Below are 22,173 nucleotides of genomic sequence, written 5' to 3'. Positions count from 1 at the left end.
CAATATGTTTGCCGTTTTTCCTCTCTTTACACACTCAAATTAACGAGAGATTTTTTATTTATTTTTTCAAATAATAATATTATTTTTCTAGAATTGTTGAGTGATATTTAAACAGCCCTTTTAATATATTATTGCTGTTGTGATATTTGTGTATATATATATATATGTTTAGTGTATTTATCTAATGAATTAAATTTTGTCGATTATGTTTTTACTAAATACGTTTCATGTCATAACAAATATTTTATCTATGTGTCTGTTTATAGATATATCTTGTAGCATGTTTTAATTTCATATGCTTTTCTTCCTCATCTTCTTCCTGTTGGCTAAGCCCGCTGAGTGCTGGTTACAGATGAGCAAAAAGATGATTCTATTTTTAAAGAATAAAAAAAAAATAGAGTAAATCCCAATGTACAATGCTGGCTATGGTATAAAATACAAAGAGTTCAAATCAAGTATTGTACGAAAAGGATCAATTGGTATATATATATCCAATAACCGGCTCCAAATTTGTGAGTATTAAATGATTATTTGAAAGGAGAGAAAGAGAAAGAGAAACAAAAGCAGAACAGAAATGTTTGAATTGTGGCTAATTGTTCCCTGGTCTGAAATATCTATGTATAGACATATCTTTTCTCTCTCTCTCTTTATCTTGTTTCTCTTCTTCTTCTTTTTTGGCAGTACATTGGTGACACTTTGTTCAACCTATATTCTTTGTCTCCATTGTTACCTTCAAACGTTACGTTGTGCGATCAAAACAGAGTAATATACGCATCATGTCGGACCAGGACACATGGTAGCACGTTTTTGATGTTTATTTAGCTCAACCTCCTTTTCTTCTATACTTGATATCAATATCAATCTCGATACATGTTTTTTTCTTCAAGAAAATAAATAAAGGATAGGAAGGTCTGTTTGATGTTTGCCATTCCATATATGAAATTTAATACGGTTTTTATGTATGTATTGATTTGTAATACTGATCTGTCCTCTTTTTTTTAAAAAAAATAATAAAAATAACAATAGTAGTAGTAAGAGCCTAATTGATATAATGTCTGTAAAGTATGTCAAAAAATAAAAGTAATAATAATGCTCCAAGCCGAGCTGAATTGCCTTTTTATGTCTTTTTGAGATGAATGCGGGAGAACTGGTGACGTTGATGTAAAGGCCTTTGATGGAATACAAGATACTCAAACTTGTCGACCCTTCTCTTCTCTTTCTCCTCTTCCTTTTCTTCCTATTTATATAACTTGCTACTTCTTGATTACAACTATTTTTTTTTAATTATTTTCTAAAATATTATTTTGGTCTTATCCTCTTATACATTATGTCTACATCTCCTATTGTTACTGAGCTACCTCTCGGAGCTATATCAGGTACTTTTGTCTGTTCGCTCATTTTGAAAAAAAAAATGCTCATTCACGACTGCCATTCAGATCATCTTGTCATCTTCATCCATGGAATGGGAAAGCAATATGAAGACAGTGGAAATATAGAGCACCATGGTAATATATTCAGATTAATATTACTATTTTATGTTTCATACTATGCTTGTGAATATATTTGAATAAACATTGGATTTGTCGGCTTATATTTCATTTTTCTTAGTTGCAACTATGCAAAAACATACCAAAGAAGTGCTACAAACCCAATTTCCAAGTCATCAACTGCGAGTCAAATATGTCCCAGTAGGTAAGAATATCAAATATATATATATACCGCAGTCAATTTATTGATTACAATAATTGTGATGAATTATAAAGAGTGGCACAGTGTAGTTCATTTACTGGTCGATACCAAGATGGATCAGTCTTCGCTCGGTACAATACCCAAAGTACGACTGGCAACAAATCATTGGTTGTTGGACTGCATGTATTGTAAAGTATACCTGTTGACTAGAGACCATCAAACTCGGCTTTACTGACAAATACACATTCATATATAAACACACACACACACACAAATGAATAATAATTAGATTTTACAAAGCCTCATAATCAATGCATCATCGATACAATCTGTGAGCAATCCAACAAAATCTACCAGAAGCATTTAATAGACTACCCCGACTTTGAAGAAAATCAGGGTCAAGTGCATATGGTTGGATGTTCTCTCGGGGGTGTAGCAGGTTATGATATTGCATCATCCCAATGGCTTCCTGAGGATGGGTTACCTCCCTGGGATGGGGTTCAAGACAAGCAATATGTGTGTGCACGCCCAGATGTAAATGTCCCAAAGTTAGATTTTAATGTCAAATCACTATTTACCTGCGGAAGTCCCATCGGTAAGCTTATCTTAATATCCGTAAACTTTATATATGCGTATATTCAACAGATATTCTTCTGATTATGTAGCGGCTGGTCTAATATTCCGTGGGTTGGATTACATGCATTTCCGTCCTCCACCTCGTACTCGAGTATTCAACATCTTTCATCCATTCGATCCATTAGGCTATCGTCTGGAGCCAATGATCAACGACAGTTACACCACTATAGACCCGGTCAAGATCCAGCGTGCCCAACGCAAAGCACTCTTGTCTGTAAATATCCCAAAGATTCCCAACCTTGGAATCCGGTCTTCGTTTGCAGGTGCAGGGCCCATGATAACAAGAGCAGGAAAGACATTTTGGCGCTATCTAAACGCAGAAACACAACCAGTCGAATCCCAGGCTCTAGATGTATCGAAATCCACATGGGAACCAACGCTCGATGATGAAAATAATATTAAGCATCCTATACCACACAGCTCTACTAGCCTTGATAGCAGTACAAGTAGCAATAGTAGCACAAACAGCCGTAGTGGCACCAGCAACAATAACAGTGACAGTAACAGTAGCAGAAACATTGTACTACCAATCGATATATGGCTAGTAGAGCAGCCTTCCCCAGATATGAGCTATAGTACCAGTACTGTGGGTGAAGAGAGTGGTAGTGATAGTGAGGGATCAGCTATTGATTGTGATCCAGCTATCGGCCTAAAAGAAAAAGACCTTCCAGAATTATCAACGCACATCACCGGCAGAGACGGGAATCATTATGCTCGGACAGATTACGTACTATCTGAAAATGTAATTGATGCCTATGCTTCCGAGTGGCTCATTGCAATGAAGAGTCATTTTAGATACTGGGCAAATAGGTATGCTTTTGATCTTGGTCATACCTTTTTCTTTATAGGATAACATTTACTTATTGTTCTGTTTATCTATCTATCTATCTATATATATATATATATATATCTATATATCTATATACTTTACACAGGGATCTTGCTCTTCATATCGTACAGACCATGATCGATTCCTAGAACTATCGTCCTGGTTTTATCTATTCTCTATTTCATCTTTATAGAATCCACCTAGAATTGCATTTATCTACCATAAAACTAAACACTAAAAAAGCAAAAAGCAAAAAGCAAATAAGCTCTGTCCAATAAAAACAAGTAAAATAATATACAATAATGACTTGTCCAATCGTATGTAATCATCTAGTAGCATATTGATATGTTTATAAATAATATATGACTAATAAACATTTATCTCTACTTAATCATATACATTTCCCGTTATTTTCACAATTAAACTTTATCATATCCTCCAGTAGAAGCTACATATGCCTTTTGTCTTGAAGTAAGATGTGTCCTGAAAAAGTCAAAGAAGTAAAGATGCAGTGTACAGATAGGCAGAAATATTGTAGTACAAATCTATAGAAATGTGAGCAATAATTCGAAATTTGTAAATGCATTGTTACTTTTTTCCTAGTGTTGGCAGATACACACAAATAGTATATATATATATATATATAAGTTTTATTCCAAATATCTGGATTCTTCTCTACAATAACTACCGTTCTCTTCTCTACTTCATTTTGAACCTTTGAAAATAGATTGAAATATATAGACTGTATATTTTATTTTCTAGGTTATGTTTCGCCCTATACTATCGCGTACATTTGGACCAAGAAACTTGACTTTGAGTCAATTTCTTCGTCATCAAAGCACAAAGACTTTGGTGAAATTTGACAATGCTGATGTTCATCGCTTTGGAATCAAGGATCCCGTGTTTAAGAATCTTTCATTGACAATTCCGGAGAATCAGCACTTGGTCATCACTGGACCAATCAATGCTGGAAAGACTACTCTGGCAGAGGTTAGTTGTTTTTTTTTTTTTTTTTTTGCTTTAGGTAGATGAGTACAGAGATGGCCTCGAATCGCGATAAACTTTGTTTAATTTATCTTATCTTATTATTATTTTTTAAAGAATAATAATAATAATAGTAAATCACTCTCACTGTTTATTTATTTATTTTATTAATAATAATAATAACAATAATGACAAAAACAATAGGCACTCGCAGGGCAACACTCAGTCAAACCTACCGGGGCCGCTAAATGGCCATTGTTAGAATCCCTCCCAGGTACCTTGTCAGACCAGATCCACCTTGTGTCTTTCCAAGAGAACTCGGCAATGTTCTCATATGGTCAGCACTACTACCAAGAACGATTCAATTTCAGGTAAAAAGAATATTTTCCAGCTGCGTCAAAAAGAAAATAGACCAACTTTGTATATGCAGATGCGTTTATTTGTGTACATGCAGTTAATTACCTTATATTGTATTTCAGTGATCCTGATAATGATCTGACATTGTCAGACTATCTCAAGAGCAGAGAGAAATCTGATTCAAAGATTGCAAAAGTAGCCGAGACACTTGACTTGACTCACCTCTTACCATTATCATTTGTCAAACTGTCGAATGGACAGACTCGGCGAGCCCGAATTGCTCGGGCATTGCTAGGAAATCCTGCGGTGTTGATTCTGGATGAACCACTCAGTAAGATTCGGGGAGATTTTTTTTTCTTTTAGTTTCAAGCCAATAGTATCATTTTTTTTCTAATTTTTTTGGACTTGGTTTTGGTATCATCAAGTGGGATTGGATATCGAGCACCGTAAAAAACTGCTGGATACTTTGGAAAATCTGGCTACAAAACCTGGAGGTACCCCAGTTGTGCTTGTGCAGCGCCCGCAGGACGAAATGCCCGAGTGGGCCACACGGGTGATTTGCTTGGATGGCATGAATATCGTCTGGGATGGAACACCTACCGATTACCTGCAGCGCATTCTTCCACAGACCACAAAGGAAGCTGCCGAACGGCAAAAGTATCGCCAAGAGGCTCTTTCGAAAGAAGAAGGAACGCGCGACTTGCGTGCGCCTGTTGTGGAGCTCAAGAGTGTGAATGTAATTTACAACAAGCGCAAGATCCTGGACGATATATCCTGGACCGTGCGTCAGGGTGATCGCTGGGCACTTCTGGGTCCTAATGGGTCCGGAAAGACGACCTTACTGTCGTTCCTGACCGGAGACCACCCGCAGGCCTACTCGAATGAACTATCGTTGTTTGGGCGCCGAAGAGGTACCGGAGAGTCGATTTGGGATATCAAGGCTCGGGTAGGGCTGGTTAGTCCAGAGATCCATCTCTATTTCAACCAGCGAATGTCTGCGCTGGAGGCGGCCGGAACCGGATTCTTTGACGGGGTCGTTCCCCGGTCTCTGTCTGCCGAACAGACCTCGACAATCGAACGGCTATTTGGTGAATTCGGCATGAGTGGCGTGGAGAACAGAAAACTTCAAGAGATGTCAACTGGTGAACAGCGGCTGGTACTCTTGGTTCGATCTCTGGTATGTTATTATTATTATTACTATATATATATATATATATATATATCTGTGTATGTGCATGCATATATAAAGAAGAACATGGAAAAGAAGAAGTGATAGGAAAAAAAGAGACATATGAAACACTGATGATATAAAATAAATGCAGGTTAAAAGGCCGGAACTTATTATTTGGGATGAACCATTCCAAGGATTGGATCTTGGAATGATTCATAATGTGAACACTTGGTTGGAGAACCATATGAAGCCAGAACAAACGCTTATTATGGTCACTCATCATGAAGAAGAGATTCCGCGTGCGGTCACAAGGCGGTTCAAACTCGGTGCGGGAGGTGTGGATGCAAACGAAACTGGGAGTTAACATCAGAATACACATATATATATACGTACGTACGTACGTACATACATATAAATAAAATATAAATATATAAAGAAGAAATCTAATGATGTGTCTAAAGATAATGATATACTACAAGGTGTGTGGGTGGGTGTGGGTGTGTGCATGTATAGAGAGAGAACAAAATGAAGAGAGGGAAAGGGTGATATGGAAAGAAGGAAAAGAGGGGATAATGGACAGTGCACAAAGAATGATAGTGATAGTGATAGTAATGGTAATGGCAATGGCAATGGCAATGGCAATAGGAATAGGAATAGGAATAGGAATAGGAATAGGAATAGGAATAGTAAGAACAATAATAAAATAGAAAATTTTAAAGGGTCTCAAGGGTCTGATTTGCTGGTCTTATCCATTGAGTGTGCCATTCTCTCATCCTTTCAAGAACCATAAAAGTCACAATTGTGTGGGGTCCAAGTCGCACGAACGCTGGCATCCAACCGCGGAATAGGGATCCAAAGCCTTCTGTTTTTACCATGTGAAGCATGATTCTGAGAGGATGTTTTCCATCATGAGCGTGGGCACTCATTATTCTAGTTTTCACCACATCAAGAGGAGCACATACAGTAGTGGCTACCAGACCCTAAAGAAAAGAAAAGAAAAGAAAAGAAAAGAAAAGAAAACATAGAGTTTAATTAATAAAACACACAAGGGTTGTAATTAGATAATCAAATTCAACTCAAACTCAATTCTGTTTAACTTACTGCTAATAGACTGGTGGCAAAATGAGTTGGAAGTCCTTCTTTCCAACCCAGTTTACCAAGGAATAGATCTTTAAAGACATCGTAGCTTGCCATCTGCGAGACTGTCATCAGAACAGCGCGGTTGGTACTTGACCCAAGGCCTCTCAATAATACACGAGGGCTTTCTTCCCGGCAGATCCGTATCATGCCGTCAATTGCATTTCGATAATTGCGCCGCTCGGCTGGGGGCAGTTGACCGTCGTTCTGCATTCGAACGTTGACTACATCACTTGGATTACCAAATGCGCCTCCGAGAATTCCAGCAGCAGTAGAGCAAATCAACAGTTGAGAGAAGGTGGGTTCTATATCAATAACAGAGTTAACATAAAGAGGTTCAATACAGATTTGTTATAATTGAAATATTTGGACCATAATTATTAGATGATGTTGTTTTAAAGTATATCTATCTATCTATTTATATAATAAAGAGAGATAGACAAAGGGATCTTACTCTTGTCTCCGGCTACCATCCATTTGAATCGATCGTAGAGACCAAAGCGGATAGTAGAATAAGTACCCTGACGCAATAGACTAGCTGATAAACCGCTGTACAATGCACGAACTCCCTCGGTGTGGTAAATAGTCCACATCGTCTTCACCATTCGAGTAGGTCTCAAGGATCTGGTGGCGTATTCTGAGCTAGTGCTACTACTCTTAATGTTATTACTGTTATTGCTATTATTACTCCATGGCGTATCGATTCGTTTGATGGTCTGGAGACGGACTTTGGTGAGGTCAAAGGGATGGGAAACAAAGGTTGCCACACAAGAGGCTGCTCCACCAAACCAGAACGGCTGTGGTGCTGCTGCTAGTGGTGGTGGTGGTGCTGTTGTTTGCGAAGGTGTGGTGTGTTTGCTCATAGATAACTGTTGTCTTTTCGTTGTTGTAACCGTTGTAGGCGCTGTTGAGTGGGCCAACATTATCGCACCCTCGAAAAGGAAAAGGCAGAAAGAGAGAGAGAAAGAGAGAAAAGATAAAAGGATAAAAAGTGACCTCTGTCTGACTGCCTTTAAGCGCTTGAACAATTAAGAACAGAGAAACAAGATGTGTTAAAAAAAATATAAAATAAAAGCGCCTTTTTTTTTTAATAAATGACAAGAAGAGTACGGCAAGACTGTCTGTGACTGTCTCTCCAGGCTGAGCAAAAAAAATCATACATAAAATCCAAAAATAGAAAGAGAAAAAGAAACCCCACTACAGGGGACAAAAGCTCAATGAGTAATAAATAAGAAAATTTGATCTGCAAGGGAGAAACATTCATGCGGGCGGATGTACTCATTTATATAATTATTTTATATATGAAAAACAGAGAAATATATATATATATATAAGGGAGAGTAAGGGGTGGTTTGGAGTGGGAGAGTATGAAAGAGGAAGAGGAAAGATGGAAATTTATAATGTGATGGTAGTAATAATGAATAAAACAATATTAACAGTGACAGTAATAATAGTAATAGTAAAGACAATATTTTGTTGCTTTTGTTTGTTTGTTTGTTTTTAGGTTTGGTCTATAATTTACATGATCTTCTTCTTCAATGGACGAGAAGGCTTGCCCAACAGAGCATTTACACCGAGGATGATCACGATAGCAAGGTGTCCAATAAAGTACACGTTCTTGTATGCAGTCCATGCCTTTCCTACCTTGAGAAGATCAAATCCAACTACGGCATAGCTGGTGGTTGAGGTACAGGTCAACCAGGCAACGACCTTCCATACGGCCTTGTAGATGTCGTTACGGCTGGTCAAAGGCTTGACACTGGGCACAATGCGGCGGCGGAGCACGAGTTCGCATTGGATGTAGAGGAACTCGAGTGCAAAGGTAACAAAGTACATGATGTGGAAGCCGTGCCAGATAGCCAAGAAGCCGAGGGTTGCGAACTGGGAGATGTTCTTGTTACCGAGGAAACGAAGACGCTTGAACACGTAGTACTTTGCCCACAGGTTGGTATTGATATTGAACGATGCAATCACATTGTCGATGGTGGTAGTTAATTCGTATACATTAGGAAGAGCATTGGCCAGGCCATCAAAACGTGCTTGTCCATCCTTATCTTCACCGTCGTACGAAATTCCAAACAGAGTAGACGCACCTGCAGCACATACACAAGAGAATGAAAAAGAAAGTTGTGATACAACAAGACAAGAGAGATGTTGTTGTTGGTTTTTTTTTAGCTCAACAATTGGGATTCTGTTGTTTCATTTTTAAAAATCAGCTATACAAACATCCTTGTTCAACATGTGTTGAAGGTCAAGATTTGTTTTGATTTTTTTTTTTTTGGTTTTCAGCATACCACTAGCCAACCATGCCATACCACACGAGTTTACACTACTCCACACTACTCCACACTACCCCATTATACAATAATGTAACTCATTATAACATACCTTCAGTCAACATCCAGACACCAATGTACTTGTTAAATGTGAAACGACCGGCCATCCAGAAGATAAACAAACGCTTGAAAAGGGGTAAGGCCGCGTAATCGTCTGTCAAGAGGTATGAGGTAGGATACTGGGATCCAATGACTTGCTGGACGGCAAGGTATAAGATTGCCAATCCCACGCAGCGGTACATATACATCAGCTGAGCCTTCTGGGTCTCCTCCCACTCAGAAACTGGCTTTCCACCATAAGGAGCCTTCAACCAGCGCTTGTAGAGCGAGAACGAGAATTGGGGACCGACCAAAAATGCGGAAGGGAAGAAGGTGTATGCAAGAACCTGGGCAAACTCTGGGAGCTCCTTCAGAGGCGTGTCATTGGCAAATGACAAGGGCAAGGGGTTTCCGGTTTTTGGGGCTTCTGAAGCAGCAAGTGCTTCGGCATCGGCTCCGTCTTGGAAATCAAAACTGAAGCCCATCAGACGCAGACAGAGAATGCACTGGGTCATGGTCCAGGAGATATCATAGTCGTCTGAGCTGGTGAAGTAGTAGCCAAGCAACAGATAGGCAGTGTTGAACACCCAGACACCAGCGGTGGCAAGTCGACGGTCCTGGAAATGGTCGCCGAGATAGCAGATAGCATAAGACACGGCGACGGTGACAAGCGAGTGGTAGATTGCTCTGCCGTTGTAGTAGAAGGCAAGAGCAAGACCAGACAAGAGGATAAAGCTGTTTCGGTCACTCTCGGTTGTCTTGATAGGCTGATTATTCAGGAGAGGTCGGATATAGAGCTTGTTGTAAAAATTAGCGACAGGATAGGCCAGCATCAACGTTGTCAGGAGGCGTAATGTGGGTTCAGGCACCCCAGTGGCCCAGGATAATGCCTCTGTTATGAAGAACATGATTGCTGACGTCTACTTCTTTGTCCTATGTCTATGTTATCTCGAGTCCTTTTTCTTCCTTTTTTTATTTTCTTGAACAGAAAGGATGTCCAATTCTAAAAAAGGAAAAATAAATAAGAAGAAAAAAAAAGAAAGAGAGAGAGGGAGGGAGGGAAGGAAATTACAAAAGAAAATGAATGAATGAATGATTTTATTTATATGTATATAGATTATATTATATAATTTATCAAATTTTTTTGTGTCATCTGAAAAAAAAAAAAATTAGAAAAAAATTGAGTTTGTTTTTCTATATGATTGAAAAATTAATTGCGTTTAGTTTTACGTAAAAAAAAAACTTGGGATCACAAATAATAATAATAATTTAACGAATCATAATTATTATTTTTTTGGGATTGGGTTACCTTGATTGCTATTTTATATCAAATTATATATATATATATATTAGGGGCTTAGTCAACTTAAAAGACACTTCTTTTTGGGGTTGAGATTCTTTTCTATCCTTTAATTTATTTCTTTATTTAAATACATATCAATATAAAATGAATATGAATAATAGTAAACCATGATAATTTATAATCCCTTTACTAATTAATTAAGTATTTGGTTTTTGGTTTGTTCGTTTGTCATTTATCTGGTGACAGATCTTTATTCACTTATTTTATTATTTTTTGGGGACAAACCCATTTGTATATGCATACAGATATTATCAAGTTGAAAAAAAAGAAGAAGAAATAGTAGTAGTAGTAGCAGTAACAATAGCAGTAATAGTAGTATTGGAAATACAAGTGGATTATCAGTGGCGTACAGCAAATGCTATATTTAATTCATAAATCAATCGCGACCTAGACCAAGGTAGGTACTTGTTTCAAACGTCTTTTTTCTTTCTTTCTTTGTTTTGTTCTTATACATATTTATTTATTTAAAAAAGAAATACATGCATATGCATCAATTATGATTTTTAATTTCATTTCATTTTTATATATTTTATTCTATTTTGGCTTTTTGTGAATTGGTCCACTACTCCTCTTACAATAGCCCCAAACCCCCACTTGTCTTTTCTCTCTCTCTCTATCTCTATCTTTGTCTACTTCTTTATCTTTCTCTCCTTCCCCTTTCTTTGGGATAGAACCGGGAGAATCTATACATGTTAATATGGCACCAATTAAAGTCTCGGTGAACTAAATTGATTTGTCTTGATTATATAAAATTACAAACCTTTCTTACCTCCTCAAATCAATGCAAAGACAAACAAACAAACATAAATAATAATAAAAAATCTAAGCCATAAAGTTAGTTAGAGGCATATGCATATGCATATATATAAAAGGATAAGATTGTCTTTCAAGATAATAGTAATAAAAGACTGTTTCTAGAATAAAGACCAAAATGTATGAATATAGTATCTTTCAAATAACAAGCTTGTGGATACTAAAATAAAAGGATATTTGTGTGTATTCTGACATTAGCTGCACCAAGATATTTTTACCGCATTGCCTTTTTGTTTTAATTATATATAATTTAGAGTGTCTGTGTTTAATATGTGGTATTACTATTCTTTTGTCAAGATAGCTCGAATGACTTTTTTTTTTTCCTTTCTGGATACAGCTATTATCCAATACTAATGTGTTTATGGGTTAGAATATGTGGTCATAATTTTCAGAAGTTTATTGGGAGGTGTTACAATCATTATTGTTGTTGTTGTTCATTACTGCTTTTAACTTGAGATTCTTTTTGAATCTTTTTTCTCTTAAAGTGTGCTTATTATGAATAATAAAAATAAATATTTAAATAGCCATGTATATGAGCGCTTAAATAAGAGATAAAGTATTACGAACATGACCTTGTTAATAATATTTTTCAAAGACTATAGTAATTAAGATACATAGATCTAAACACACACACACACAATATATGTATATAATGCCTGTATCTGTTTTTGGAATCGAATATACTTTCGAAAATAAAAAGAGACAAAACGATGATAACAACAGCAACAGTAAAATAGGATCAAAGGGTTAAAAAAAAGGAATGCAAATAGGCTCGAAGCTCTCTTTTGAATGTATCGAGAACGAAAAATTAACCTTTTTTTTTGCCTTTCTTTCTTCCTCTCCTACCCCCTTCAAACAAAGGACGATCCCTTTATTTTTATTTTTTGGTACGGATCAATTGTTCCCCTACAACGATAGATAAATATAAATATAAATATAGAAAAAAAGAGAGTTTGCTTCTAAAGAATATGAAAGTGAGGATCAGAAAATATTTGTATGCTTATTTATCTCCTTACGTTCTTTTTTTATATATATATTTGATTATTATTACCGTCTTGGATTTCACAGACCCCTCTTTTATATACAGATCCATAGCTTGTAACAATAATGATTATAATTGATATATAAATAATAATAAGAATAACAAAAGAAAAAAAAATAAGGCGCACTTTTAAGATTATTCTTTGGTATTGGTTGGCTACAGTCCAAAGTACTGAGCGATTGGCTTAATATGCCTGAAGTTTTGTATTGCAATATTTATATGAGAGGGAAAAACTACTCCAAGAAGTGCCTTATCACCACAAGTGCCTTGGCTGCTATCGTACCAGGAATGAAGGGCTGTTCGTCCATGACAGAGGCCCACTGATCTCGCCAAATGTCATGGAAGTGTCGGCAAAAGCCATCGTTGTTAGGAGAGAGATCAAGAGAGGAATCAAAATGAAATTTGGACAAAAAGTAATTAGTTTTCAGACAAAGTAGGTATTTATTCAATTTTACCAATATGTCTAGATGTCTCAAAGAGACAAACTGCTTATGTTAGTGACAGGATTGTTATTGCTGTAGTTCTTGATGTGGTAATGATAGTGGTTATCACTGCTTGTTTGCTTGGCCTTAACAGATCTTTAGAAAGCGGTTAGAAGTTTGAATTTTGTATTTTTATTTCTGCACAAGTACTCAGATTCAATTAAGAGCACCTTTAGCGGCTATAATTACAAAAAAAAATGTACTAAACAGACATACTTTATAAAGCTAGTTTTCTATAGCCAATATGAAACAAATTATTAACAAAAATAAAATAAAAATGAAAAAGGTATTTTAGTAAAGAATTAAGGAACAGATCCTGAATGACAATCGAGATTTTATAGACGCAATACAATTCCCTCGATGATTCCCTCCTACGCTGGTGAACAACATTAAACAAAAAGTTGAGTATACATCTTTTAAAAGAAATAGTATCAGAATGTTTAATGGGTTAATAGCCTAATAACGCTTTTCTTTGCAGTTTTTTTTTTTAAAAAAAAAAAAAAAAAAAAAGATCCAATCATAACGGTCAGGAACTCTTAAAATTGTGCGACTTTTATAGTGTGTTTTACTGTAAGCCAATAGAATCGTAAAAGCAAACAAATAAAGAAATATATTTAATCGCCGACATTACCAAAAGACCGATTATATATTTATCTATATCTACGATTCTATTGGATGTTGAAACAATACATTTTCCTTATTTGAAAAATGTTCTATTTATTTTAAACGTCGGTAGTTTTTTTTATCCCTTTTGTATATAAAGTAAAAAAAAAAAAAAAAAGATAAAAAGAATATTTTACTTGATAAAAATACATTGTGCTCTTTATGTCTATTTCTATGTCTTTATATTTTATTTTTTGTACTTCCATGCCCTGTCTAACTCTATCTCAGCTTTTCTTTTTTTTTTTTTTTCTGTGGGATGTGGGCTGTGAAGTATGGACTGTGGGCCGTGGGCTGTGGGCTGTGCTGTGTTGTGTTGTGTTGTGCCCTTTGTTTCTACTTTTATTTTTATGGTTAACTTTTTCCCTTGTACCTTGTTAAAGAATTTATATATATATATATTCTATTATTATTCTTATTTCTATTTCTACTATTATAACTATTATCGATCTTGTAAACCAAAAAAAAAAAAAGAGTCTTGAGAATAGATACAGATGAGCCAAGTGTGGCCTTAATAATGGTTTATATATAAACCTTGTGCGACACGAAAAGGGGAGAGGAAGTGTAATGTAATGTAGTATAGTGCAGTATAGTGTAGTGCAATGTAGTGCAATGTAGTTGGAGTGGAGGGGTTTTTTTTTATATATATATGCGTACATTGAGCCTCTTTTTTTTTTTAAAAAAAAAAGTAATACATTTTATTGTTTCTGTTTGTTTGTTTGCGTTTTTTTTATATGAGATCTCAAGGCAGACGCACCTTCATCTTATCTTATTCTCACAGTAACTCAGAGGAACAAAGAAATATCTATCCATGTAAAGTCAAAGAAAAGCCAGCCATTTGGCGTAGACCACCGTCATTGTAATTCTGGAATATGAAATACAAATACAAATACGATCTCAAATATATATCTAAAATAAAGATTGATTATTCTGTCTTTTTTCTTTTTCTTTTTTTGGAAATACAAATCAAGTAGAAATTTGGTTGATATTTTAATTGAATATACATGCAAAAAAAAAAGAGTAAGAAAAAGAAGTGGAAGAAGTGGATATATAAAGACAAACAATGTGTTGGTTTATAAAAGATGCGTTTGGATAAATAGGTAGATAGATATATAGATATATAAATATACTGTGTTTGTATTGGGGTGCGAAAAAAAAAGAACGAAGAATAAGAAGAAGAGAGGGGGTGAGAGGAGGAGGAGTAGGAAGAAGGGGAAAGGATTTGGAGACAAAGAAAATAGATATTCGATTCGTTCGTTCATTCGTTCATTCATTCGGTTCAATCGGTTTTCATTGTTGGTTGTTGTTTGTTGTTTGTTGTTTTTGTATCTGTGTTGATTGGTTGGTTTGTAAGAAAGAAAGAAAGAAAGAAAGAAAGAAATAGAGAGATATGTAATGTAGTTCTGACTGTTTCAATTTGTATATTTTTTTTTTCAAAAAATAATAATATCTAGATCCTTTGAATGGTCTATCTGTCTATCTTGATCTCTATATTTCTCTTTATTGTTTTTCTTACCTCTTTGATTTTTTGGAATTATTGTCATTATCACTATTAATATTATTATTACTAGTATTATTGTTATTCTTCTTCTTATATATATATATATTTGAATATAAAAAAAAAGCCAAAAAAAAACCCCTCTTTTTTTTTGCTTTTTTGAATTTTTTTTTTGAAATTTCTTAATATATATAAAATAATAATGATAATAATGATAATGATAATAATAATAATTTTTTTCTTTTATATATATATATATATATATAGATATAGATATATATTATACTATATTATATATCTACTTTATTTCTCATTCTGTCTAGTTGCTCTTGGTGCTTCGACTGCCAGTTTTGTGAATCTTTGCAGTACAGCCTCCCTTGGGGGTAGCGAGACCGATTCGCTTGTTGCCAAGATCGTAGATATGGTAAAAGTTGTTGAGGAAGGAACCGCCAAGGATCCAGTCTTTTTCATTGGTGTTCTGACGGATGAGGGAGTAGCATTCACCATCATCGGTCTTGGCGGTGTAGAGCGACGAGGGTAAGGTGACCTTGTAATTTGTGAACGAGAAGCTCAGGTCGGGCAAATCCTTGATGGTCGAGCACTTGAGCTTGTACGTGAATGTGGCGTCATCGTATTGAGCCCCAATCGCCTTGTGCAGCAAGTTGGCCTGCTTCGTTGGGGCGCTCATAAAGTTAGTTCCCGAGCTGAGGGTGGCCAGGGATTTTGGTGCGAGTTTGATATCGACATTGTTGCCGATCTTGACGCAGGTTAGGGCTGTCTTCCAGTATGGTGAGTCTCCATAGTCGCAGGTCGGTAGAGGAAGGTAGGCAATCTGGCCCTTGTAGACTGTGTGGTCCACACCGCCGATAATAAACTCGGCCTGGGGGGTGTCGCCTCGCTTGCCATAGAAACCGCTCGAGTCTGTGGCCACCATGCCAAACTGCTGTGATTGCTGACCGTAGCCCAGTTGGAAGGAGTTTTGTGCGTAACCGCCAGATCCATAGTCTATTAAAAGATCAAGACACCAGAAAGGGTTAAATTGGTTTTATGCACATTCGACGTCAAATGAAAGTAAGTGGTTATCGGGGGTAAAAAAAATAAAAATAAAAATAATTATATATATATATATAAAGAGTCTGGAACTTACACTGCCGAGATGAAATTTCTAAAATGTTTTAATAACAATAATAAAATTAATTAGTTAGGTAAATGGTACTTGTATATTAGTTTCAAAATATCTCTTTGTGGTTGTATGTATTTCAAGTCAGAAATATACAACACAAAGATGGATAAGATAATGTGAAATTACCATGGGAACCACCGGTAATCTTCTTGGTAGTTGAGTTGAGATAGTCAGTCGAGCCGTCTTCATTAAATCCACCGAGACCGAGATAGCCAACTACAATTGAAGATGCAAGCAAGTTAAAATGATTATTATAAACAAATAACAAAAAAGGGGAAACAATTAAAAAGAATAAATAAATAAAGGTATTCATACTATATTTGTCATCTCCGATGTTCGATACACTGTATGCTGAACCGATGAGCTGGTTTGTGACCGGGAGACCAGCCACAGACACAGTATCCTAATCAAAGATGTACATAATACAATATGAGTATTATTATAATTTTGTTAGTATATCAAAGACTATATATATATATATATAATTATAATTATATACATATATTTACCCTGTAGAGTTCAACGTCAATGCACTTTCCACCGCCGTATTTGATCGATTGCTTTTTGTGGAGATCGACGGCAGTGGTTGACTTGTTTGTGTCGTAAGGATCGCTCGAAAATGTTGTACACTCTGTGCTGTGACACTAAGGAGAATGAATATAGAGAATATATAGAATACATAGAATAATAATAATTATAAGCCAAAAAGGAATTGAGGAACAGCCGGGAAAGAATGCAGGCGCGTACCTTTGTAGAAGGAACCCAAGTCAGGGACGAACTTGTGTCAAATAGGACGGTGAATTCTTGGGCGGGAGTACCTGTGAGGGAGTAAAAATATATATATATATATATATATATATATATAAATTTGTATTTATATGTAATGTAAAATAAAGTAAAAATAAGTACAAATAAATGGCAATTTCTATTCTTATGTTGTTTTGAACATACCGACTTGCATCTTGGCTACCAACTAGAATAAATAAAAGGCAAATTAGTTATCTATCTATCTATATACAATATGCACATTGTATATATATATATATTGTGTGTGTGTGTGTGTGTGTGGTGGGTCTTTGTATGGATTGGTGTGTATGTGTGCGTGCGTACGAATATATATATATATATATAGTGTTGTTGCTGTTGCTGCTGTTGCTGTGTATGTAGATATATTGGCTCATTGTAATTTTATATAGAATATATAAAATATATTACCAAGCCATTATCATTGATCATGGCCTCTTTTTTGAGGCCGGGAGAGTCATCCCATCGTCGATAGAGGGGAATTCGCTGGAGTTCGGCTGCAGAGGCCACAGTGATTGCTGCAGAGAGGATAAGACTGAGGCAGCGCATGGGAGGGTTGCGTCTGGTCTAAAGGGAAATGGATCTAATGGATGAAAAGAGAAGAGAAGGAAATAAAAGGGAAAATAATGAAGTAAGATTTTATAGCAAAGGGGATCTAAAAAAAAATTAAAAATTAAAATTAAAAATCCACAACTAAGCAGACAGCTAAACAGACAGATAACCAGACAAAGGAGTTTCTTTTTTTTTGCAGTTTAAAAAGACACATACACACACACAGAGAGAGAGAGAGAGAGTAGATTATAGCAGAGTAGAGTAGAGAGGGGGGGCTTGATCAGGCGGAGCCAATGCGAACTACGTGTAACCTCCCCTCCCACCACCCCTTTCTTTCCCCTCCCTCCTCTCCCCCGCCCCTCCCTCTCCTCACACACACACATGTACACATTTACATATTACAGTCGAACACACTCGCGTTTGTGCTTCTACTCATCATTGCACTCGCACTCGCACTCGCACTTACACTCCTGGTCGCGGTCGCAGTTGCAGTTGCAGTTGCAGTTGCAGTTGCAGTTGCAGTTGCAGTCGAAGTTGTAGTTGTAGTTGCAGTTGCAGTTGCAGTTGCAGTTGCAGTTGCAGTTGCAGTTATACTTGTATTTTGTACTTTCGCTTAGAATTATACTTGAACACACAGCCTCTCACCCCCAAGAAGAAGAAGAAAAAAAGGCAAAAAGGCAAAAACAAACAAAAACTCCTCTAATGATATTTTCACTATAGAAAAGACCCCCAATTCAACCCAGAGAGGTCTTTTCACTACAATCCCCTTTCATCCTTTCTTTCATTTCTTTATGTCTTTTCTTTCTTTATTCCTTTCTTTCTTTCTTTATTCCTTTCTTTCTTCCGTCCTTCCGTCTGACCACCCGCCCACTCGTTCGTTCGTTCGTTCGTTCGTTTGTAGGTTTGTATGTTTGTTCGTCTTTCCGCCCTTTCTTCCTCTTTTTCTTTTAAGAAAAAAGAATCTTTAATCTACCGAGAAAATTGACCCCCATCTTCTTTAAAATTATATGTATATTTCAATTCAAATCAATTCAAATGCTGATTTGATTTCTCTTTTTAATATCCTGTAGTCCATTCATAGCTGCCATGGGCCCTTTTGAATGCTGTTAGAGTTTATCTGTTTAATAAAGAAAATAGATAACCCCTTTTTGAAGAAACCGGTTTGATTAGTATATATAGTCGTGTATTTTGTCTGTTTGTCTGTTTGTCTGTTTGTCTGTTTGTCTTTGTCTGTTTGTCCATTTTTCTATATATAACAAAGAGTTTCATGAATATCGAGCTGTTTCTTACGCCAAGCAATAACAATAATAACAAAAATAATAAATAAATAGAGTCCTTTGAAGGCTTCTTTGTTTTCTAGACTGCCAAACCTGTTTTCTCTCTCTTACACACACACATATATATATATACACATCGTCATATTTCGCTTCTCTTGTCAAACAAAGATCCATTTCTCTCTATTTTAACACATTTGAGTCGCCGTCAATGTGTAGCTATTTTGGATCGAAAAAAAAAACGATAGAAAAGATGTGTACAAATATCATAGTCTAAGAGAAATAAGAATCTTGAATCCCACGCATATTTATTACATACATAAATATATAGAGCCATGAATACATGAATACATACTCCAGGTACACATTTTCAGTACACCACACCACACCACACCACATTACACCACACTACACTACACTACATTACATTACATTACACTGCACTATACCAAGCTATATCACACTATGCTATATTTTATACTATAATACAATACACTTAAATCAAAGACCTCTTTTCCTTTTTTAGTGCGTAAGGCGGTTTGTGAAAAAAAATGTATAATAAAAAGAGAGAAAGACAAACTTTATCTACAATCTTCCGTGGTCGGTAAATCCATCTTGCCACTTTAAACAAAAAGAATATGTTATATATATATAATAAGCCTCCATTATCGCTTCTTAATCTCTTTATTACAAAATAAGATGAACTTAGAAGAAGTACTCTTGCAGAATTTTTGTTTAATGATTGTATGTATATATTATTAATAGTAATAGTAATAGTAGTATCCAAGTATTTATAGAGCCGTATCAATCAGACGGAACTGAATTTGCTATGATTATTAAGATAATGATGGTGATAGTGATGATGATGGTAATGTCTTTTTAGTATTATTATTTTATACAAGTCCACTTATCCATTGGTGAACCGCCCTTTTTATCGGTGTTGAATTATTGCTCTTCTGTACTGTAGACAAGAACATCTTTCTTTTTTTTTTAAGAAATAAATAAAAAAATTAGCTCTTTTTATTTTAAATAAATATATTTAGATTTATTTATTTTACACCAAGACACAAAGAAATAGATAAAGGTACGACAAGATATATATATATATATATATTTAAGAATCCAGAAGGATAAGCCCACAATTATTATCACTTTTTGTATAAACTCATCCCATCACCATGACTACATTCTAGATATATATATATTGTGCACATAAATCTCAACTGTTTCGCTCATTCTTTCTTTAAAGAAGAGTACTAAGAACCGATTGTAATAGTAGTTTGTACGTGAATGAGTGTGAATATGTGTCTGAATGTAAATATAAATATATTTTTGCAAGTGACAAAGGAAATAAAGTAAAAAATAGAAACTGAAATATATATATATATATATATAGAGAGAGAGATTCATTAAAACTAGGGAAGCTTTCTTACAAGAGAAACCAATAGCAAGTGACAGCAACTATCACACCAAACACCGGACCGGACTCAAGGCTCATTGCGCCCGAATGGCTGGTCTTATTGACATTGCCACCTCCACCGTTAGTCCCAGTAGTGCCATTGCTGTTCTTTGTGCTACCAAGAGAAGGCAGAGATCCGGCTGCTGTGGCTGCACTGGGAATTTTGATAGGTCCGGCTGCTGAAGGCGACAGGCTAGCAACATTGCCACTCTTACTTCCGCTACCATTGCTGCTACTACTTGGTGCTTGTGAAGCTGTTGGTAATGCAGATCCGATAGATGATACAGTTCTATACACACAATATTTTAGATACAAAAAAAAGAGAGTAATAAATAAACAGTTTTTATTTATTTATTTTCCTTACGCGTTAATCGGGGCTGCAATAGAACAAAAGGTGGTTTTTAGACCTTCTTGTGAACCTCTTGAAACATCATTTTGACAATTGTCCCAACAAGATAACTTTGTTGTGTGCCACTAGATTAAAAACAGAATATTAATTAATTTTTATAATTTATATTTTAGGATTCAAAGCCTTCCTATCTTTTTTTTTTTTTTTTTTTTTTTTTTTTTGGTTTTGGTCTTTGGTAGCAAAGCCCTGAATATAATGATTTCTTTAAAAATCTATTCTTCTTTGGGCTCTTTATACTTTACCTTGCACAGGCACGTGTAGTCTAAAATATGTGTGGCGTGAGAAATGGAAAGAATAGTAATATCAATATACGTAAAAGAGATTTACCTTGACCAGAACATGTCTTGATATAAATGTCTTGGTTTCGAAGACATTGATTGAAACTAAATAAATAAACATATTGTATTCACAATGCACAACACCAGAAAATACATATAAATAAATAAAGAACAGATTTTGAATTTGAATTTTTTTTTTGATTACAAGGGACTCTATACTTCATCTTCATTTTTTTTTCGGAGGGATATGATGGGGGGTGTCAGGTTGACTAAATAGGAGACCAGTACAAATATATACATCTGTATATTCTGTATTTATACAATACACTATAATATAACATAATAGAGTATGGTATAATGCAGTACAATATAGTATATTGTAATAAAGGAGGACAAAAGAGAAGAGAGGAAAATAGGAGGAATAGTAGGAGGAGGGGGGGAGGCTTACATGACTGAGGCTGCACAGCCTGCATCAGTCTGAGCAGAGGCAGTTTCTAGGTATGCCAGAATGGGAACCAACAGGGAGACAGCGGTGAGCTTCATGCGATGTGATAGAAAATAAAGTAATTTAAAGTATATATATATATATAAAGTGTCAAATAAATAAACAAGATATTCAAGACAAAATAATAACAATAAAAACTCTAGAAATAATAGACTTTTTTTTCTTAAAAAAGTAGTTGGTATGGTAACGAATTGAATGATAGAGAAAAAAAAAGTATTGGTAAGAGTAAAGTATGTTCAAGAGAAGGACGGCAAGCAAAAAAAAAATTAAAAACAAATTTAAAAAAAAAGAGGTTCCTTTATAAGCAAAACTCAATAAAAAATTATAAGAATAAGAATAAGAATAATAAAAAAGGGGTACAAAGAAAGAAAGAAAAAAAAAGTGGGTCGGCTAGCTTTAAGAGTTGAAGCAAGGGATGTTGGTCAGATTGAGTATTAGAAATATTATACAATAAGCATATATAGTATATACAAGGAGGAAGAGGAAGAGGAAGAGGAAGCGAAAGAGGGAAAAGGAAAGGGAAAACAAGGGGTAGGGTGGGGCGAGGTGGGGTGGGGGCCAATAAAAGAGAAAACAAAGAGGGTGGTTATTTAAAGTAGTCCATGTTGTTTATCTACATACTCAAATAAAAGAAGTGTTGACAGTAGTAACGGTAACGGTATTAAATCTCTCA

At 35.5% G+C, this 22,173-nt stretch overlaps 7 protein-coding genes across 7 annotated transcripts; 3 read left to right on the top strand and 4 right to left on the bottom strand.

The window, feature by feature from the left end:
- Window positions 1-1,327: 1,327 nt before the first annotated feature.
- Window positions 1,328-3,303, top strand: PHYBLDRAFT_144405 (hypothetical protein; the record flags this gene model as incomplete). Its single annotated transcript, XM_018431215.1, has 7 exons — window positions 1,328-1,376; window positions 1,437-1,505; window positions 1,609-1,692; window positions 1,764-1,877; window positions 1,979-2,284; window positions 2,355-3,135; window positions 3,261-3,303. 7 exons carry the CDS (start codon window positions 1,328-1,330, stop codon window positions 3,301-3,303), a joined length of 1,446 nt encoding a protein of 481 aa, XP_018293091.1.
- Window positions 3,304-3,919: 616 nt separating this feature from the next.
- On the top strand, window positions 3,920-6,030 carry PHYBLDRAFT_144404 (hypothetical protein; the record flags this gene model as incomplete). The annotated part of the gene is made up of 5 exons (XM_018431214.1): window positions 3,920-4,144; window positions 4,343-4,509; window positions 4,618-4,826; window positions 4,921-5,672; window positions 5,818-6,030. 5 exons carry the CDS (start codon window positions 3,920-3,922, stop codon window positions 6,028-6,030), a joined length of 1,566 nt encoding a protein of 521 aa, XP_018293090.1.
- A 349-nt stretch (window positions 6,031-6,379) lies between these two features.
- On the bottom strand, window positions 6,380-7,666 carry PHYBLDRAFT_111100 (hypothetical protein; the record flags this gene model as incomplete). The annotated part of the gene is made up of 4 exons (XM_018428194.1): window positions 6,380-6,646; window positions 6,768-7,108; window positions 7,258-7,440; window positions 7,528-7,666. The coding sequence occupies 4 exons, from the start codon at window positions 7,664-7,666 to the stop codon at window positions 6,380-6,382; spliced, it is 930 nt and encodes a 309-aa protein (XP_018293089.1).
- A 382-nt stretch (window positions 7,667-8,048) lies between these two features.
- PHYBLDRAFT_186625 (hypothetical protein) lies at window positions 8,049-10,248 on the bottom strand. The gene is made up of 2 exons (XM_018439264.1): window positions 9,192-10,248; window positions 8,049-8,896 (listed from the first exon to the last, which is right to left on the bottom strand). The coding sequence occupies exons 1-2, from the start codon at window positions 10,084-10,086 to the stop codon at window positions 8,322-8,324; spliced, it is 1,470 nt and encodes a 489-aa protein (XP_018293088.1). The 5' UTR covers window positions 10,087-10,248; the 3' UTR covers window positions 8,049-8,321.
- A 5,107-nt stretch (window positions 10,249-15,355) lies between these two features.
- PHYBLDRAFT_144401 (hypothetical protein) lies at window positions 15,356-17,572 on the bottom strand (the record flags this gene model as incomplete). Its single annotated transcript, XM_018431213.1, has 8 exons — window positions 15,356-16,041; window positions 16,184-16,201; window positions 16,346-16,435; window positions 16,535-16,622; window positions 16,729-16,863; window positions 16,967-17,037; window positions 17,171-17,192; window positions 17,435-17,572. 8 exons carry the CDS (start codon window positions 17,570-17,572, stop codon window positions 15,356-15,358), a joined length of 1,248 nt encoding a protein of 415 aa, XP_018293087.1.
- A 37-nt stretch (window positions 17,573-17,609) lies between these two features.
- On the top strand, window positions 17,610-18,192 carry PHYBLDRAFT_144400 (hypothetical protein; the record flags this gene model as incomplete). Its single annotated transcript, XM_018431212.1, has 2 exons — window positions 17,610-17,654; window positions 17,980-18,192. 2 exons carry the CDS (start codon window positions 17,610-17,612, stop codon window positions 18,190-18,192), a joined length of 258 nt encoding a protein of 85 aa, XP_018293086.1.
- A 2,085-nt stretch (window positions 18,193-20,277) lies between these two features.
- PHYBLDRAFT_181034 (hypothetical protein) lies at window positions 20,278-21,538 on the bottom strand (the record flags this gene model as incomplete). Its single annotated transcript, XM_018438404.1, has 5 exons — window positions 20,278-20,597; window positions 20,673-20,782; window positions 20,960-20,979; window positions 21,045-21,100; window positions 21,444-21,538. The coding sequence occupies 5 exons, from the start codon at window positions 21,536-21,538 to the stop codon at window positions 20,279-20,281; spliced, it is 600 nt and encodes a 199-aa protein (XP_018293085.1).
- Window positions 21,539-22,173: the final 635 nt, after the last annotated feature.

Source organism: Phycomyces blakesleeanus, assembly GCF_001638985.1.
Source record: "Phycomyces blakesleeanus NRRL 1555(-) unplaced genomic scaffold PHYBLscaffold_8, whole genome shotgun sequence".
NCBI lineage: Eukaryota > Fungi > Mucoromycota > Mucoromycetes > Mucorales > Phycomycetaceae > Phycomyces > Phycomyces blakesleeanus.
This window is presented reverse-complemented; position numbering and strand designations above follow the sequence as displayed.

Bases quoted from the DNA above. Each gene is read 5' to 3' on its own strand.
- PHYBLDRAFT_186625 (XM_018439264.1), bottom strand. From the start codon at position 10,086: ATGTTCTTCATAACAGAGGCATTATCCTGGGCCACTGGGGTGCCTGAA. The intron at 8,897-9,191 runs GTATGTTATAAT...TATGTGCTGCAG, and splicing joins TGTCTGGATGTTGACTGAAG to GTGCGTCTACTCTGTTTGGA.